General features: G+C 39.0%; 2 protein-coding genes across 2 annotated transcripts; both read left to right on the forward strand.

Moving 5' to 3' along the window:
* The first annotated feature begins 1,009 nt into the window (after positions 1 to 1,009).
* tmem134 (transmembrane protein 134) lies at positions 1,010 to 9,644 on the forward strand. The gene is made up of 8 exons (XM_085276841.1): positions 1,010 to 1,232; positions 1,594 to 1,835; positions 3,685 to 3,752; positions 3,839 to 3,925; positions 3,994 to 4,070; positions 4,569 to 4,613; positions 9,114 to 9,167; positions 9,272 to 9,644. Exons 2-8 carry the CDS (start codon positions 1,638 to 1,640, stop codon positions 9,352 to 9,354), a joined length of 612 nt encoding a protein of 203 aa, XP_085132967.1. The 5' UTR covers positions 1,010 to 1,232; positions 1,594 to 1,637; the 3' UTR covers positions 9,355 to 9,644.
* Positions 9,645 to 12,847: 3,203 nt separating this feature from the next.
* Positions 12,848 to 18,392, forward strand: aip (aryl hydrocarbon receptor interacting protein). The gene is made up of 7 exons (XM_085276840.1): positions 12,848 to 13,001; positions 13,469 to 13,651; positions 13,737 to 13,925; positions 14,598 to 14,774; positions 14,920 to 15,061; positions 17,264 to 17,493; positions 17,621 to 18,392. The coding sequence occupies exons 1-7, from the start codon at positions 12,903 to 12,905 to the stop codon at positions 17,624 to 17,626; spliced, it is 1,026 nt and encodes a 341-aa protein (XP_085132966.1). The 5' UTR covers positions 12,848 to 12,902; the 3' UTR covers positions 17,627 to 18,392.
* The last annotated feature ends 284 nt before the right edge of the window (positions 18,393 to 18,676 follow it).

Here is an 18,676-nt window from a genome sequence, read left to right on the forward strand (position 1 = left end):
AAATTTATTATGCATGTAAATACAAAGATCCAGTAAATCTATATGTGTGTTTATATCCAAATGGAGAATACATTAATTTAGCTGATTTGTTGTTATCAGTTCTTAAGTGCACTGCTAATGAATATTGAATATGTTAAAACAAAATACACTAAAACTCCAGTAAATGAAAAGCTGGAATGCTGTTTGATTAAAAGCAAAAGATAAAAACGCACAAAATAGATTCCAGCTCTTTAATTGACATTATTTAGCCTTGGTAATATATTACTGGCTTGTGGGTACAGGATGCCTTTCCTCCATTAGATGACCACAGTCCATGAACACGAATATGCAAACATACACTTTTGTTGATATTCTGATAGGTTTTGCCCTAAACAACCCAGGTCAAGATGTTTTTGAATTGATTCGTGCTTTTAATAAAATAAATCTTTTTTTTTATATTTACTGTGTTTTTACACTTGATCAAAATTATGAAAGAAGACTGACAAACTGCGTCGAATAAAATACAGCTTTGCTAGTTCTATACTATCCCTGAAGTTAGTGAGAACCAAACGTGACCATCTTTAACGAGATGCATTGTATTAAATTATATAACATATCTCTAACTTGCAACAAAAAGCTGCACACACATCATGTGACAGCTGTGTGACTTACGTTTGTTCATTTCTTTTCAGTTTCTTCCTATTCATTTTATCGTATTTATCATTTATCCTAACTTATTCGTTAATCTGTTTTAGCTATCTTATATTATTCAGCATACACACACGCACACAGTGAATGCCTTTTTGAATTATTGTCTCACAATTTCATGCTTTAAACTAAAAAATTTCCACTTACTGTAGAGAAATTTCGAGTGACTTATGTAATGCTTTGCCATCTATTTTTTCGTAGGAATTTCATAAATTGTAATGATTGACCCAGTTTCTTGAGTTTTTTCTCCTTCATAACAAAAGTTAGCGGATCGATCGATAAAACGACACTCGATTCGGCGCCCTGGCTCGCACGCGAAGAGAGCGCTTTGGGCGTAATCAGTCGTATCTAATCGATTGCCGGTTGCCAAAAAAAAGAAGAGAGTCCAAACTTCTAAAGAAGTCGCACTACAGAAGAAAAACTAAGATACTGCTAACAGAAGGCTTTAAAACCACTTTTTCCAGGGCTTACAAAAATGTGACTCGTCTCCGAACAAAGTTCAGAAGTCGAAGTTTCTTCGCAGGAGAAAGGATTTACTTAAGACAGTAAGTTTTCCTCCTGGTCATCTGATCGGACAGAAGAATGAGGACAAACAATGGCAGAGACCTACAGGAAAGCCGTGTAGCCTCTGCTCTGTTGTACTTAGCCTCGATCCCATCCGCTGTTACGTGTAGGCAGCACGGCAGCTGTTTTCGCCTTTTAAACTAATTCGAAAGTGGTGGAGTTACTTTATTTAGTTTTTATGTAGTGTAGCATGTATGAGCGAACTTTAAACGTTTAAAGGGAAATGCTGTGATTGGTGACAGAAAACTCAGCAGCTGCTGAGTTAGTATTTTCACAGGCTGTTTCCTGCGGTTTGAGGGATTAAAAATCCATAAAACATTCGTTATTACTCTTAAATCACAGTGAGCATCCGGCTACAGGACCTCAGGGTGTAAGAGGGAATCACCATGGCAACACAGTTTACCATCGACGATGCGTTTGTGCTGGAGGGAGATGAGGAGGGGGTTGTGACTGACGGAGAGCCGCAGGGATGGAAGGACAGAGAAGGAGGAGAGATGACATTTGGCCCTTTGAGTTTCTCCAAACCTCAGAATCATCCCTCACCTGCTGCCGCCTCCCCTGAACCCACTAACCTCAAGTATCAGGTAGCATGCACACAAGAGATACAAAACATTGTTTGCATTTCTGTTTTCATGTTGCTGTTACATTTCCAGTGAGAGGCTGTCTAATTCCTTTTTGATTGGTATCAGTTTTAGCTTGTAGTGTTTTTATAACAACACTACGAATTCGTAGCTACAAACTCAAGAATTCAGCAAGTCCCTGTGAGCAAGGAAGACAGCTAACTTATCATTTTTAGGACTGAAAGAGAAGATCCAGGCTTAAGGTGGGCAGCAATCGGCAGCAGCCAGTGAAATGAAACAAAAGAAGAAAGAAAACAAGAGCATGAAAAGATGGCAAAGAATAAAGAAGAAAAGAAATAAACCTTGGGAGCACACAATTTTAATGACGTGTAACAATGAGATGATTTGAATCTATGTGGAGTGAAAGAGCAGGCTTCACGAGAGCTTCTGCTAGCAGCTTGAACATAAAGCAGCATTTTTTTTAAAAAAATTTTTGCATTACCTCATCTAGCTCTGACTGTAATCTTCAAAAAAGGAAATATTTCAACCTTAAAGAAAGGAAGAGAGAGGGTGTCTGTCCACAGCCTAAACTGGGAGCTATTTCCACAAAAGATGTGTCTAGTAGCTCAAGGCTCTGCCTCCCATTATACTCTGGAGAACTGTAGGAGCCACAAAGACTGACACTGACAGCACAGTGCTGTATTAGCACAACTTGTACACACCAATTATCTGTGATCTCTTTGTGCTGTTCTGCTGCAAACAGATATAGTTACCAACACTGAGAAAAGTTTAAGAAAAGTAGTGGTGGTAGATATTGTTTATACAGTAAAAGCTGCTCATTTTAGCCTGTTGCTAGGTGGTTGCTAGGCAGCCTCATCCATCCTAATACTGAATGCATAATTAAACTTTTGTGGATGTGAATGAGACATTATTGCAATGAAATTAAAACAATAGGATGTTTTTACAATGTGTTATAGGAGCATAAAAGTTAAAACTGGTCATTTTGTGACTGGCGGTAGCTAGGCAACATAATAAAATCATAATATGTGATATAAAAAACAATTGGCAGATGCCTAAGTTGGGCTTGTGTGCCAAGTGTGGCTGTTCAAGTTATGAAAGTCAAGGAGGGATTTATGGAAACACACATAGATACAGTAAGTTCTGGTAAAATGGAATCTGTAAGATGTGATGGAGCTGGGCTGTTAACCGTGTGAAAAGAACTATTTTAAACGTGTCACAACATATTTGTGAAGGCCAGTGACTCTTGTAGATTACTGTTCAAAAGTCTTGAGCTGCCCTTCATTTCTATTTATTTTGCTTACAAGCAGCAAAGTGGTGTTAGGTATTAGTTCTCCAGTTTTTTTTTTCTCCACTTTACACTGCCTGCCTGAATCATTCAAGGATAAAAGCAGTATCTAACTCCAGGCATGAGCCTGTACTGTGTCTACACTTAACAGACAACTTAGCAAAGAACCAGTTTTAAATGATATTTCCTGGCACTTCATTCCTAGCAGCCTGTCACACAAACACATAATTTTTTCCCATTTCCTCTGGCGAATATATGAGCAATGCCAGAGATAACACAGTTTAACACAATGAAATAAACATTTGGCACCAACAAGAAGATTCCTAGCATGATGTGCAGTGTGTCCTCAAAAATAAAACTGGACAAACTGGGCATGTGTGGACAAAAGAAGAAGTGGGAGGCCTAATAAATTTCTACAGCAGATGAACATATCTGAAAGTCACGTCCTTAAGAAATAGGGAAAAAAAAACAGCGACTATAATAACAGTATTACTTTTGCTTCCTCTCTGCGAGCTATACATTTTTCTTTGCCGTTTATATGACATCCACCATCTCCTCTTGTTTTAGAATCTGGAAAATGAAGACGCCTTGGGCAACAACGGGAATTCCTCTTTCAATAACTTCTTCAAAATCAGGTGGGCTCTGTAGTTCAGGCGTGATTTTTCTTTTCCCTGCTTCTTCTGTGAATGTGAGATGAAGCGTGTTTCTGCTTTCTCCACAGTGACCCTGCAACGCTGTCTTACTGCAGCTCTCAGTGGTCCTTCAGCACCTTGAGTTCAGTCACGCAGCTTTCTGCGCACTGCTGCGGGTAAGTTCGGTCTTCTCTCACGGAGAAGCATAACAAACACGGTTACTTTAAAAACACGTTTCGCCTAGGTGGGTGTCCCATCCGCTGGTGAAGAAAAACAGAAGGGTTGTTCTCTCTTCATTCCTTCTCCTCATCACTGGAGTTGGTAAGTACATGTTTTTGTTACTTATTAAGTATGAAACACACAAACCAGAACAATTTACTGAGAGAAACTTGTTTTTCTCATGTTTACCTGATTCATTTTGGCTGTGGGAGCATCACAGTAACAAGGGCTGCCTGCTCCCACTGTAGATGGTTTAGTGATTTTAATTTAATTTTGGTTTTAAACTCAAAAGAATTGCTAATCTCCAGTTAAATGACTGCAGTCGAAAAGGACAAACACACCTCTTCTTTCTGATTCTAAGTTCACTTCAAAATGACGCTCTAACATTAACACAAAGGCACCACTCCAAATTGTTTTGCAATGCTACACCAGGTAGTTTGTTCTGTGTTGTGTCAGGCAATGATAGTCTTGGCACTTTGCACAGTGAACTTTGTTCCCCTGCACTGATCAACAGATTATGACAGAGTTATTGCCGGAATAACCAAACTAATAAAAACAGAACCTTTCAAACCTATAATGTTTGTGCTGTTTTTGTTTTAGCTCTTATTTTCACAGGTATTGTCATACAGCTCAATCCAAGTGCAGGTAAGGAAGATAAAATATTGACATGCAAAGCATTTAGACTGTTGTTGTTGTTTTTTAGAAATGCATGTTAGTCCAAATGCAAGCATACACAAAGAAGCGCGTCACTTCTCAACTTCTTTCAAATCATAAACAGACCAAACATGAATGAATGCAGGACTTATATAGTGGATTAAATAGTATAATTCAGAATGGAATGTTTTTATTAGAGTCCATTAGTGCTGGTGTGCTTTCCCACAAGTGGGAGGATCTCTGTGTTATCTTGACACACAAAAGAACACACAGAAAGCTGCCATAGTCCTTGCCTGCTACAGGACAGTATAGTTCTTAGTCCAGATCTCACAGTCTGTCTGCTTTTACGACTGGAGTGACAGAATCATAACAAGAATCATGTACAGTGGGCCTTTTTTGCTTGTTTCTTTGTTTTTTGTACCGCCTTATGACAATTAAGGTGATAATCCAGCCAAAGTAGTCGCTCTGAGGTTTTCAATCTCCTCCAACAACCACTGCCAACCAGTCAGAAAACACATGTTTCCCTAGCAACCGGTGGCTTTATTATATCCATGGTAGATAACTGTCCTACACTTGAAAGTGAAAAGTGCAAATATTTCATGCTGACTGACCTTAGTGCATAGGGGTCATCTCAGACTTGCCATGATGGTTTGTCTCAGTCAGCATCTGCTTTTGTTGAGAACAATTTAACCCTCGCTCAGCATCTTCAGCATCTGAACATTTTTGGGGGGGTTTGTAAATAAATGATAACATGGTGCATAATCTTTGTAGCAACTAGTTGGCCGACTTCCCGCTAACCTCAAACTCCACTGAACCTCTTTAAATCCTCTTTTTCTTGGATGCCTGGAGGTTTTACTTTATGGTTACACCTGGGGGAACAGCCACCCTGATAATTTAAATTCAGCTGAAAAGTCCCTCAGTTTCTGGGAACCGAAGGAGCATTTGCACTTGGAAATGACAGATGGCTTAAGGTTTAGGCTGTAGACGGTGATCACAAGTTCACCTAGAACACCTAAAACTTCTACTTGTCCTCTAAAATAACTTCTTCAAGCTTACGCATTGTTACTACACACAATGTTGTCAGCAGAATGTTTGTAATGTAGCAACAAACCTATACAAGAATCACTGTTTCTTACTGTCAGGGAAATCTTTAGTTAGATCATTGTAAGTGTAGTATGGGTGTGAATAAAGTTCATAGTAGTCCACAGCTGTGTATCCCTCCACATTATACCTGCAATGTTTTGCAGACAGGACAGGCTTTGCCACATTGGAAAAATCTTGTGGAAATAAAATATCTTTTTTCCAGTAAGTTGACCATTTTTTCTGAACCCTCCATTACTCACTGTGTTTCTATCTTTGGCCAAATGGAATTCAATTGGTTGGTGATTTCGGTATGTCTTTGTGAGCTGGGTGGATACTGTGATGTGTCGTATCCACCCTTGCTTTTATGGACATGAGCTGACATTGGATGATTCATGTTAGCAAACATTGCATTGTTTTTCTTGGCCTTCATCTATTCATATACTCTTGTGGTGTGTTTGCAGGTGGTTGAATAACTTAGTTCGTGTTGCCTTGCAGTGCAAACTCCTTGCGTATGAAGTATTCTTGGTTAATATCTCTTGTGCTAAATCTGAAGTATTACCAAACAGCAGATGAGGATCTGCTTCAAGGAGCAAGCTCTTCACCTTCTGCCTTACCAGACATTTGAATTTCGTTATTTATGCAGGCACGTGATGAGGCACTGATTTAAGGGGCGCTTGATTTACTTTTGCTTTGTACTCAATTGACAGAACAAGCATTTGCAGCACTGGTCAATCATGTTTGTGATTGAGTTTCAAATTTGGTTAATTGTGCAGCCCTAGTGCAATGCTCTGACTGCATGCTTGCGATAAGTTTGTATTGAATGAGATCACACTTCACATTCCATATAGTTCAGAGGTCTGCTGGGCCCGGTAGTGGCTCTGTGTGTCACATGTTTAACTATCTTGAACCTCTCTTGCCTTGTCTTTGATTAGTAGTGTCCCTTTTGATTTTTCTGCCTCCAAACCTCTAAAAAGCTGAGTGTTCAATACTTCTCATCTTGTATTTCTGTCCAAACCCAGCGCATTTTATCAAGTATCTATATGTTCAGAACTGTTATTCAGAATTTCTTTGGCTGTACAACCAGGATTCATAATGAATTAAAGTCTGTCAGGCAAGTTTTAAAAAGTCTTTTCAGATCAAATGAGCCTTGCTTTTCCCCTTTACAAAAATCAGCACCTCCCATTAAATTGGTCAACACATTCCACGAATATCAGCTTCAAATGCTCACCGCGAGTTAGGCACTTTAAATTAGTCGTGTCTGCCTTTTTTGTATAGAGTGTCTCCTCTCCAGCTTGAGGCAGAAATCAAGCAATTAATGTGCTCTTTGGGATGAGCTCACCCACAACATATTAAGAAAATGTCACCAGAGTCAAAATAGATGAGATTAGATCAATTTGCCTTTCATAAGTAGCTACAGGAGCAGGTGCATCTCTGCAATTAAGCTGTAAAATCTGCTTAAGAACTTTCGTTATCTAAAGTTGACTGGGCATACTTCCATAACCCCGAGTCCTGTTCAGAGCAATTCATGCTCTTATCACTGCTCCCAAGCCTTTTCTTGAGCATCATCACCACAAGAATTGTGGGTGGGTGGGGGGGGAGCTCTCTTACCCCCTTTTTTTTAAGTAGAGAATTTTGAAAGTTAGCAACACATTATTAATCACATCTGCATCAACTTCTGTGCTATTTTGTCATACATTAGTTGATGAATTATTCTACTCACCCCTTTAAGATTTTCTTTAAAATGTACATCTGCTAAGTCACCATCTGCCTCCAAATGAACTAGCATAATAGTAATTGTGCATACGGCTCAAGTATTGCATTATTTAGTAACACCTTATAATCACAAAGAGAGTATTTACCCTGTAACTAAAAGGAATTCAATGTATTTAATTTGAAATTACAATATAATTATATACTTAAAGGTAACAAGCCAGATTTTTACAGGAAACAAAGCAAAATTATACTCTGCAAGTAAATTTAAGTAGAGTGTAAGTACGTTTTTAAGTACTGCATGAGTAATTTTAAATAAGTAATTTTGTAGAAAAACAAGTTAGGCAAGATCAAGCCGCTGCATAATATGGCTCAAGCTTGTCTGTTTGTTTTCCCACTAAATTGCTTACTTACTTAAAATTACTTACACACTACTTACATTTACTTGCAGTATAATTCGTGTGAAAAACTGACTCGTTACCCCCTTATTCTTGTGTAACTACCTTTAAGTATTTGTGGGTAAATCTAATTACAGTGTCGTTTTAAATTAAATCCAATAAAATTCCATCTAATTATAGGGGCCTTTAGACATGTACTTTTAGACATGTACTTTAAAATGTTGTAAAGTATGCACTATTTTTTCCTTTTGCTTATAACCAGAAAGTCTGTAAGTGCAGCCCAGCTGTGCAAGCATTCTTTTTTCAAGTGTTTTACACTGTTCAGACTCCTTTCATGTGCAACATAAAATGAGATCACATAGTGAAGGAAAGAGGCCAATTATTTCCTGGTTTGTTTATGAAAATTACAACAAAATTCTGTGAGCTGTAGTTATAAATGTGGTTTGCTGTTCCCACAGGCAGCTGCAAATATCACAGATTGAGCTACAGCTGAAATCTTTGATACCACCACTTAAATTTTGCCTAACTAAAGTGAAAGTACCATCGATATTGATGGTTATATATTAGGAATTTGCAGTTTGGCTGTTTCTGGTGTCCATTTCTGGGGTGGCTGTAGCTCAGGTGGCAGAGCAGGTCAGCCACTAATCAGAAGGTCGGTGGTTCGATCCCAGGCTGCCTCCTGGCTGCATGTCAAATATCCTTGGGCAAGATACTAACCCCATGTTGGCCTACTGGTGGTGGTCAGAGGGCCCGGTGGCGCCTGTGTCCGGCAGCCTCGCCTCTGTCAGTGCGCCCCAGGGCAGCTGTGGCTACAATGTAGCTTACCATCGCCAGTGTGTGAATGTGTGTGTGAATGGGTGAATGACTGAATGTAGTGTAAAGCGCTTTGGGGTCCTATGGACTAGAAAAGCGCTATACAAATGCAGGCCATTTACCATTTCTCCATTTTTATGCCTTCCTTTCAGCCACATAATTTATAATCATAAGATACTTTTTCACCTTCTTGTTCACACCTTTTATTAATGTTGTTAGAAAACTAAGCAGTGATTTCCAACAACAACGTGTTAATCTTGTCAAAAGAGTAGTTAGTCATTTTCAATATTTATGCAGCTGTAGCTTCAGATTTACTGTACAGGCAAACTTCATCAATCCTCTAATTTAACTTAGCATTTCTGGCTGTTTCAGAGCATGTAAATGTTAAATGGACCGGTAGTTAAGTAGTACTTTCTTAATCTAATTAAGAACTCAAAGCGTTGTGTGTGTTTTCTCTTGACTGTAGCTGATAAAACTGTCCCCACAGGTATTTCAAGTGCTATTTTCTTCATTCCTGGATTTCTTCTGTTTATCCCTGGAGGTAATTTTGTTCATTTTATCTCTTAAACCTTTTACTTGTCTTTTTATGTGCAAAGCTTTGTTTTGATGAATGCTAATATTGCCATTCTGTGTGTTCGCCCGCAGTGTACCATGTGATTTACATCAGCTGTGCAGTCCGTGGTAGAAGAGGCTTCAAACTGTTCTACCTACCTTATTTTGAAAAATGAAATTTCATGTGACCAGACATGTTCACTACATTTCTTTCAACTATGTTATAATTAATGGTATTTTGACACTCATAAGATATATTGACCTGTTTTTTGTTGTTTTTCTTTGTTTTTGGTTTGTTTGACATATTGACCACTCCTACTTTTACCACTCAGCGCCTTCACTATATTTCCACTCCATGAACTGGCATTACTGTATGTGTATACCAAAAAGACCACCGTCTCGCCTGTGTATTCTGTTTTAAGTGAAAGATGACTGTGAAATTACAATAAAATGTTGTATATTTTAATTTGTGTCAGTTGGTTTTAATGAAAAGCCATTCCTTTAAATCATGATATATTTCACAATATATATTTAAAATGTAGATGTTATATTGTTCAAAATCAGGCATTTACCTCTGCATCTGTTATTGAGTGCATTTTTCAGAGAAATCTATTTTTGACCTTCTGCTATTTCTTGGTTCTAAGAACGTGTTTACTCACTCTATTCATCCACTGTTCTGAAAGGTATTACGCATTTATTCAATTTGTAAGGCTAATTGAGAAGTAGCTTTGGGTCTGCTTTTAAAGGCTGATGGATCAAATCTATTTAACAGAAGCATTAGGATTGCACAAACACACACATACACACACACATATATTTGTTATATACAATTTCATGGTCCAAAGTTTGGATATATGTAATAATTGCTGTTAAATTTACTTTCAATTTAAATGTAATACTTTCTTTTTAAATGGTCCATTGACCTGCTTCCAGCATGTTTCTTTTTCAGATTTTGAGGCCGTGTTTGAACCTGTCTGAACAAGCTATTAAGGATAAAAGCCTGAAATTTGATCTGAACCGGGATACATCAAAAAATCCTATTGCCTTAAAATATGAAAAAGTCCCATATTTGAGCACACACTAAAAAAAACTAATAAACTTCACATTGCAAAAGTCAATTAGTGATCATTTCTGGATGGTATATGGTTATATTTCACAGTAATGTAAAATGAAACATGTAGAATACTTTAACATAAAATTTTTAGTCACAAATATAACAAAAAGGCTATTTTCATTATGTTGGCAAATATTACAAAATGCACCACAAAATAAGTTAATTAAAACAGTAAAAAAAAAAAATAGTAGATAACATTTTTGGACCTACTGCCCTGGAGGAGTCTCATCATTCAGCTTAAATTAAAAATGTGCTTAGAGACACTGGTCTTGAGCAGTAGACCGGTCCTTGTATCTAACCATTTTTATAGATTTTTATTTAAAATACTGACCTATGAATCATTCAAGCATAAAAAGGCACCTAAATCAGTCAGTGTTAGGTCTACCTGTAACAGACAACTAAGCAAAGAACCAATTTTAAGCCTGTGATTAACACACATGATTTGATGCCATTCCCTCTGTTAAATCTACAAAACAATTCCAAAGTGCATTAATTTGTTTTTCACATAAATAAACATCATATTAATTAGAGTATTAATTGATAGGACAATAAAATGAAATTTGGTAAGATTTGGAGGAGCATATGCTGATCACATCTTTTTTTAATGAGCAGAAGCAACAACAGGACAGAGCAGGTGAGAATAGAGAAGATGAGGCATGTGGCATGCACATTAAAAAACAGAGGTAGTGGAGAGGTGAAGATGAAGAGAGAATCAGTACTACAGAAAAGAGCTAGAACAAGTTTTCAGAGCTCACATTTGCCATAATTCAAAAAGTGGCCAGATCAGATAAGACATGACACCTGATTTGATCCTTGTACATTTTTAAAGCAAACTGATAAACCTGCACTTTCTTTTATTCATTTAACCTTAAAACAATATAAAAATATAAAGTCTACACATCTAGTAAAAATGCATAAGATGTATGAGTCTCCAACATTTCAAACATTACTCTGGATGCTTATACCTTAGTGAATGTGGTGTTTCTAATAGGGTGTTACTCTAGGACAGATGGGTTTATGGCTAGAATCACAGTATATCTATTAGAATGAATTGAATTGCAGCACTGTGCTACATATACTGCCACTGGTTTGGTACTTCAAGCCTGATCAGACCAGTTATGAGTATGACAAACCAGCAGGCTTTTAATCTCTGTAGAGTGTGCATATGAAAGTAAGCTAAACAAGCACTTGAATGTTCAGGGTTGATTTAATTGACTCTTAAAAAGAGCAATTGGACCCAATAAACAGAAACTATTTCCATTTAAATTGACAATAGATTATTCTAAATATCTAAATCTCCAGTGATCCCAGTTTTAAAAAGAAATAACAGCAATAATAACAAACCCAATGAAGGACACTTGGGTTCTGCTGCTTTCCTGTCATACTGGTCAGATAACTGCTGAGCCAGGAGTAAGGTAGCACTTTCTTAAAAATAACAGGGTTCTTGGTGATCTGCACTGATGATCACTCTGTATGAAGCTACAATGTTTGGACCATTACGATGAGAAAAAATAGTGGTAATTCACAAAAATGATGAAGTCCATCTGCCGGAGGCTAGCAGGTAGAGTGTGGGAAATCAATGGGTTGCAGACTTTCACATCCACACAGAGGAGGAGAAATAACAGATAAGCATGGTGTGTATGCTGCTGGCAGTGTGTTTGAGATAACTGTCATGCTGAAAATGAAGCTGTTGCCCATCAGATGCTTTCCAGATTATATTGCATGGTGGGTCAAAATCTGATGGCACTTTTCTGTGTTCATATTCCCATCAAATGTGGCACGATCTTCAACATCACTGGCTGAAATGCACCGACCACGACAGAGGCTTCGCTGTGTTTTACAGATGGCTGTACCTCCGCCTTTTCTCTCTGGTCTCCTTCCTTCAGAATGGCTTCCTGACAGCCACCCTTCCAGTTAGACAGTTTCTGATGAGTCTTCAGTCAACAGTAGATGGCTCTATTAAGAATCTCTCAGGTCCTGTGTCAAGTCTTCACTGGATTTGTTTTGTGCTTGAATGATTTGTGGGTCAGTGTTAAGTTACTTAACAAACAAACAAACATTCCTCTAAAAATTGTAAGGTACAAGGTCTGGACTGAAAATGAGTAAAAAAAACTTTAAAAAAAGAAAAAGAAAAAAGCAGCCAATGTCTAAAGAAAATCTCTGAAAGACCTGCAAGACACAATTAAGTCTCTCTCCTCGGAAAGAAAATATAAAAAGGTGAGGGGGTGGCTCAAGACTTTTGCACAGTAATGTACATAGAGAACTCATAAAAAGTAAAAACATATGAAACGTTTTGTGTGTGTTTGTAATTAAAACAAATACGTTGCATTATCCCGATATTCGAGAGCGCCATCATCTGGCGACATCGGGACTGTTCTTACCAGGAGGTAATATCAATGTAATAAAAGCGTAGGTAAATAATAATCTTTTTAATCTATTTATTTCGTTATTTTGCGTGTTTGTTTCTGAGCATCTACAATTGTAAACCATTACAGCTGTTTTTCTTTTAAAACGAAAAGCTCGCGCTAGATGACGCCCCTAATGACGTCTTACGAAACGACAGCACTCGCGAAAGATCGTGATATCTCGTGAACTGAGAGTCGACCGAGGATGGAGGAAGAGGCTCGCAAGCTTCTCGCGGAGGGAATTAAAAAGAAATTAACCAGTCCCGGTAAAGGAGACTTATCGACCTTTCCCAATGGAACTAAGGTAAGGTGGGACCCAGCGACTGATCGGGTTCAATCCAGGCTTTAGTCTGAGTAACGCGACGAGGTACGTTAGCTAATGCTATCGGCGTTTATACCTTTGCTAACACTTTGGACTCGAGTCAGTCCGAGTCTTTGCTGTATCGGACGCTTCTGTGTACACACATCACCGACAAGCTAGAGTGTTTTGTCGATTTATGGTGATACAGTAGTAGACGGGGTTAGGATCGTTTTAGGCCTGGTTCGTTTCCCCCCCCCCCCCTCTCTGTTTCATCTGATGGAAAGATAGGGGCGGGAACAGGACGGCCTGTGTTTGTAAATTCTGATTCGTCGAGCTCTCACGTCAGTCAATTTTTCATTTTTGTGCTTGGTCACAGTGTGATACAACGCAGACCTTTACAGATATGTCATTTGGGGGTGCTAATTCTTCCTTCTTTTAGGTAATAACACCATTTCCCTTTTTATGATCAGGTGGTCTTTCACTACCGCACCAGCCTGTGTGAGGGCACCGTGCTGGATGACTCCAGAACCATGGGGGGCCGCAGTAAACCCATGGAGCTCATCCTGGGCAAAAAGTTTAAATTGGCTGTGTGGGAAAGACTGGTCATCACTATGAGAGAAGGAGAAGTTGCAGAATTTACCTGTGACACCAAGGTTGGTAAGCTGGTGATACTGGAATTGATTGGTTTAACAGTTCCTTCTTCCTCAGGGCTGATTGTATCTCTGTCTCATTCCTCAGCACACAGCACTTTATCCGCTTGTGTCCCAGTCCTTAAGAAACATCAGTGTTGGTAAGGACCCTCTGGAAGGCCAGAGGCACTGTTGTGGCATTGCCCAGATCCACTCGCACCACTCTCTGGGCCACAAGGACCTGGATCATCTCCAAGCCAATCCACAGCCACTTGTCTTTACTATCGAGCTGCTGGAGGTGAGCAGGAAGGAGAGCAACATCAATGGTGGTGCTGGGTTGGGTTCCAGTAATAGCACCAACACAGTACTTGAGTTTTTGTACATATATATTTTTGTATTTTCTTTATTGATTAGGCCATTAAAGATTGTGCTGTTAGTCCAAAGTGACACCTTAATTATGCTTGTTTGATCTTACCAGTAGTCCAAACTTAATAGAGCTTTTTTTTTTTATTCACAAAACGTCACCACAGCAGGTAGCTCTGCATGTTTGATTTGTCAGATTTTTAAATGTGAAGGATAATATTATTATTTTATTATCATTACGTTATCCATTAAGTAGATCAATGACTAAATGAGCTAAAAGGCAGCAGAATCTCACTTGTCAAAAGCTGGTACTGTAAAAATGTGTTATTTTTATATGAAAAATCATTATTAGAATAATTTTCAGTTAATTAGCTATAAATCAAATAGTTGTTTCAGCCTGTATTAACTTTGTATTAACTGTAAAGTTGTTTAATCTATATTATGAAATATTTTCAAGCTTTTCATGGGATCATGAAAAAGGAAAGAAAATACTAGTGAAAAATATATATTTTTCAAATTTCTTCCTCAGTAAATACACTCATTATATTCCATTAGTAGGTGCATCAAATATACTAAATATACTTCATGTGTCTCTCTACCTGCCCAGGTTCTTCCTCCCGGGTCATTCCAGCTGGATGTGTGGGCCATGACGGATAAAGAGAAACTCAGTTTTGTGCCTCAGATCCACGAGGAGGGCAACAAGCTCTTCAAAGAAGGCCACATCAGTGAGGCCAGAGACAAATACTACAATGGCATCGCCTGCCTTAAAAACCTACAGATCAAGGTTGGGGGACAGTCATGCATTTTGTGCACTGATAACCATGGACACATTGCTGTCATACATTTCCTTCCTTGAATATGTTTTCAAGTGGAATTAAGATTTGTGTCTCTTGTCATTTTGTTAATACTTTGTGAAATCTTTTATTCAGGAGCAACCTGGAGATGAAAGTTGGTTAAAGTTGGACGGGATGATCACAACACTGCTTCTCAACTACTGTCAGTGCCTCTTGCTCGAGGGCCAGTATTACGAGGTCATCGAACACTGCTCGTCCCTTCTCTTCAAATACGAGAGTAAGGCTGCATGACTCAAATTTAGTTAGTTTGCACCAATTTCACTGCTGACGGATGACACCACTTAAACGTTAGCGCAGGGCTCTAGACGAACTTTTTGCCATGGGCGTACCGGTACGCCTAACTTTAAAGTTAGGGGCACACAAATTTTATAATAATTGATATAATATAATGTGTTTTTCTGGATACACTGTGCTTTTTCAGCATTCAAAGATTGATGACACCGTGTCAGAGCACTGGCTATGAATTTCAGACGGATCAGGCCTTAACTTAACAGAAAAGTTAGCAATAGTTCTTTTCCTATTGCAGCTACATCCACTTCTGTCGTGCCTAGGCTGCTCACTAGGGCTGGGTATCATCACTGATTTCTATAATCCATTCGATTCCGGTTTTCAAAAAGACGTTATCACAGCGCGGAACGGACGCATCAGAATCGCTAAGCTCCGACAGCGTGTCCGTCTACGGGCCGTCGGGTGAGAAAGCCGAGAAAGACAGAGTTGATTCTGATGCGTCGGGTCGTTCTGTGTTTACGTCTTTGTGTGGAATCCGTGTACCTGCTCTCATTTGCTGTTTGGTTGTTGTTGAAATGGTTTTGTGAGCTTTAATCTGAGAATCTGGCGTTTCTGGCAAAACACAGTTATATTTAAAAGTCGATTCAGGATTTAATGAATTGATATCGCTTTATTCAAGCTACTCACCTCCCACTTCCACCTGCACTTTCAACTGGACCACGGCCAATCAGAGAGGTCCCGCCCCTTACTATCTCTGATAGGTTATTCCACGATAGGGGCAAAATGTGTGTCTGTTGTTGACCACAGGGAAGGTTGCAGATTTTTTTTTTTTTTTTTTTTTTTTGCTACCTGAACAGTTGGTCGCACAGGTGCAACCAAATGGTTTTTTTTTTAGTCGCACCACTGAAAAATTTGGTCGCATTTGCGACCAAATTGGTCGCACTCAAGAGCCCTGTAGCGTCTTGCTTATAATACAGCATTAGTTGCTTTCTCCCTTTTGCCTTTCTGTGGCACAGCATCGTTGCTAAGAAACTTGGTAAAATACATCTTTTAATCTTTTTTTTTTTTTTTTTTAAACAAATGTGACTCTGTTAGAGTCAGTTTTGTCAAAGTTGTCGCAGATTGCATAACTTCAATTATTTACCCCTCTTACGCTTGACTCTGACACCGCCACAACTACTAGCCTCATCGTCAAAGATAAGTCGCACCTCCTGGCTTAGGTCTGGAGCTGGGTCAGTGGATCACCTGGTTCCACCTCGTGGCCACAGATGCAACCACGCATCGATGTCATGCCCATGTCCTCCGATCCACTCCGGGGTATTACACAGAAAGTTGAACAGACGCAGAAACCAGCCTGAACCTGACTGATCGTATCAGTTGTGGTTGTCGTATTAGTCTTGTTTTTTTTTTTTTTCATTTCTATATTAAAATGGTAAAATACTGTTACTATTTTTGGCATTTATTCTTTACCATTTGGGAGTTTTATCACCAACACAAGGGTGCTCAGCATAATAAAATAAATCATTATACGTAGGTTATTTTACTTGTGACAGCTGATTGCTTCACAATTGCCCTCTGCACATACAAACACTAAACTATATCTCATGCCATACAAGTGAACTGTGCAGTTGTTCAGGGTTATTATGGCATGGAAAAGCATCTCACTGTCATTAATATTATTGGACGCTGCTATTCTCGTTAGCTCATCCGTCCGAAGGATTGATGTGATGGCAAGGCACAAGAATTGCTCCTCCTGCTACTGTGGTAGTCAGATTTTAATAAAACGAGTGTTTTCGGGCCTCCTCGACTTCTCAGTGGATTTAAATTCTTGTTAGGTTTAGAAAAAACGTTCTTTCTGCATGTCACACATTACAATAATTTGCAAATTATGATGGATAACAAGCCAGTTGAGCTCCTATCTAATAATGATGTGTATGTGTTAGTCTCTGTAGAGAAATTACTCCTCTGCATTTAACCCATTCACCCAGTGAAGCAGTGGGCAGCCACCAGTGCAGCGCCCGAGGAGCAGTGGGTGGCTACAGTACCTTGCTCAGGGGTACCTCAGGGTAGCCGTTCAGTGGATTCGACCCCTGACCTTCCAATCATGGGCAACCACTTTACCTACTGAGCTATCCCTGCCCTGTGTCACCAATGCTGTAGTTTGAATAGCTGTTCTTCCTCCTCCTAACAGACAACGTAAAGGCCCTTTACAAGCGCGCTAAAGCCCACGCTGCTGTGTGGAACGAGACGGAGGCGCGAGCCGACTTCGCGAAGCTCTTGGAACTGGATCCTTCTCTGGGACCGTCTGTGGCCAAGGAGCTGAAAACCATGGAGGAGAGGATCCGCTCCAAACAGAAGGAGGAAAAGGGTCGCTACAAGGACCTGTTCAACTACAACACGCCACCAGCTACTGCCACTACAGTCAGTGCAGTTTGAGTTTTTCCTAATTGCACTGATCATATTCACAGGCCCGCAAGTGAGGAGCTTGTTTTGTAAGTAAGTCGTATTGTGTTTTAATGAAGCGTGTTATACTCCTTCCTTCTTGCAGGGTTGAAGTCTCGATGAGTTGGACTCGAGAGGATGCCTGTTAATTTCAAGATGGAGGAGAGAAACAGTCGGTGCGCTCGGCGTTTCACTTTTATTCCATCCAAGCCAAACACCCAGCCACGGGTCGATGCGCAAACAAAACTTGCATTGCAGCTTTAGTCCTCTAAATGTTAAATTAAGATTTTGATTTGAAAATGTTTATGTTGTAGCTGGAATTTAAAGTGAAAACCCAGTTTTTTTAGAGGACTGTAATGTAAGGCACAGCCATTAATTCAGTCTGTAATATTAATTTAAAGGAAGGTTGTTTTTTTTTCCATTTACCTTCTTAAAGGGAGCGTTTTCCTTTTAATGATCAACTTATCTGCAATTTGGGAGCCCATTACCATGATCAAAATGATCAGAAAATCTTGTTTTTTTGGACAATCATGTATCTCATCTTTGCCTCGCACCCCCTTTCTATTATGGTCACAGCAGAATCACCATGACTACATGATACGTGGGCCATGAAATGTAACCTCTGCGACAATCTTATAAAACACTTTCATTGTCTTTGCTTTCTACTGTGTACTTATTTCACGTATGTACTAAATACTACCTTTATTTTTATGTCAAGATGTACTCTGCGCAAACTCACAGTATCTCATTCACTTGCTTAGAAAGAGCTACTCTACTGTTCATGTGAAGCAGTGCGTCATTTAGCCCAAGCTTGCCTGCAGTGACATGTTATTGAGGTTGTGATTGTGGAACTGTAAATAAATCTGTGTTTATCCTCAGCTTTGTGTTTTGTTAAATACGGCCTATAGAGCTGGATTTATTTAAAAAAAAAATTTGGATGTTTTCTATCAATCAGAAGTCTTGAGTGAAAAAAAACAAACTGTCCTTGCTCTTTAAACGTTTTCTAGATTAAGGCCGTTGAGTTTAATTTCCTAAAAATAAAGAAATAAATCTGCCAAGTATGTTGTCAAAACACTATTTCCAAGGTCAATAAACATTTCAACTACTTTTATAAAAACAAAAAACACTCCATTCAAAGATGTTGAGTCACATTTGTTTGATA

Source organism: Mchenga conophoros, linkage group LG6 (genome assembly GCF_057382185.1).
Source record: "Mchenga conophoros isolate Kocher_MC1m ecotype Shallow Benthic linkage group LG6, M_conophoros_male_GT1.1, whole genome shotgun sequence".
NCBI classification, from domain to species: Eukaryota; Metazoa; Chordata; class Actinopteri; order Cichliformes; family Cichlidae; genus Mchenga; species Mchenga conophoros.

Excerpts from the sequence above, each read along its gene's own strand:
- tmem134 (XM_085276841.1), top strand. The coding sequence starts at position 1,638 with ATGGCAACACAGTTTACCATCGACGATGCGTTTGTGCTGGAGGGAGAT. Across the intron at positions 1,836-3,684 it reads CCACTAACCTCAAGTATCAG|AATCTGGAAAATGAAGACGC; the intron begins GTAGCATGCACA and ends CTCTTGTTTTAG. Across the intron at positions 3,926-3,993 it reads CTTTCTGCGCACTGCTGCGG|GTGGGTGTCCCATCCGCTGG; the intron begins GTAAGTTCGGTC and ends CGTTTCGCCTAG.
- aip (XM_085276840.1), top strand. The coding sequence starts at position 12,903 with ATGGAGGAAGAGGCTCGCAAGCTTCTCGCGGAGGGAATTAAAAAGAAA. Across the intron at positions 13,652-13,736 it reads AATTTACCTGTGACACCAAG|CACACAGCACTTTATCCGCT; the intron begins GTTGGTAAGCTG and ends CTCATTCCTCAG. Across the intron at positions 13,926-14,597 it reads TTACTATCGAGCTGCTGGAG|GTTCTTCCTCCCGGGTCATT; the intron begins GTGAGCAGGAAG and ends CTACCTGCCCAG.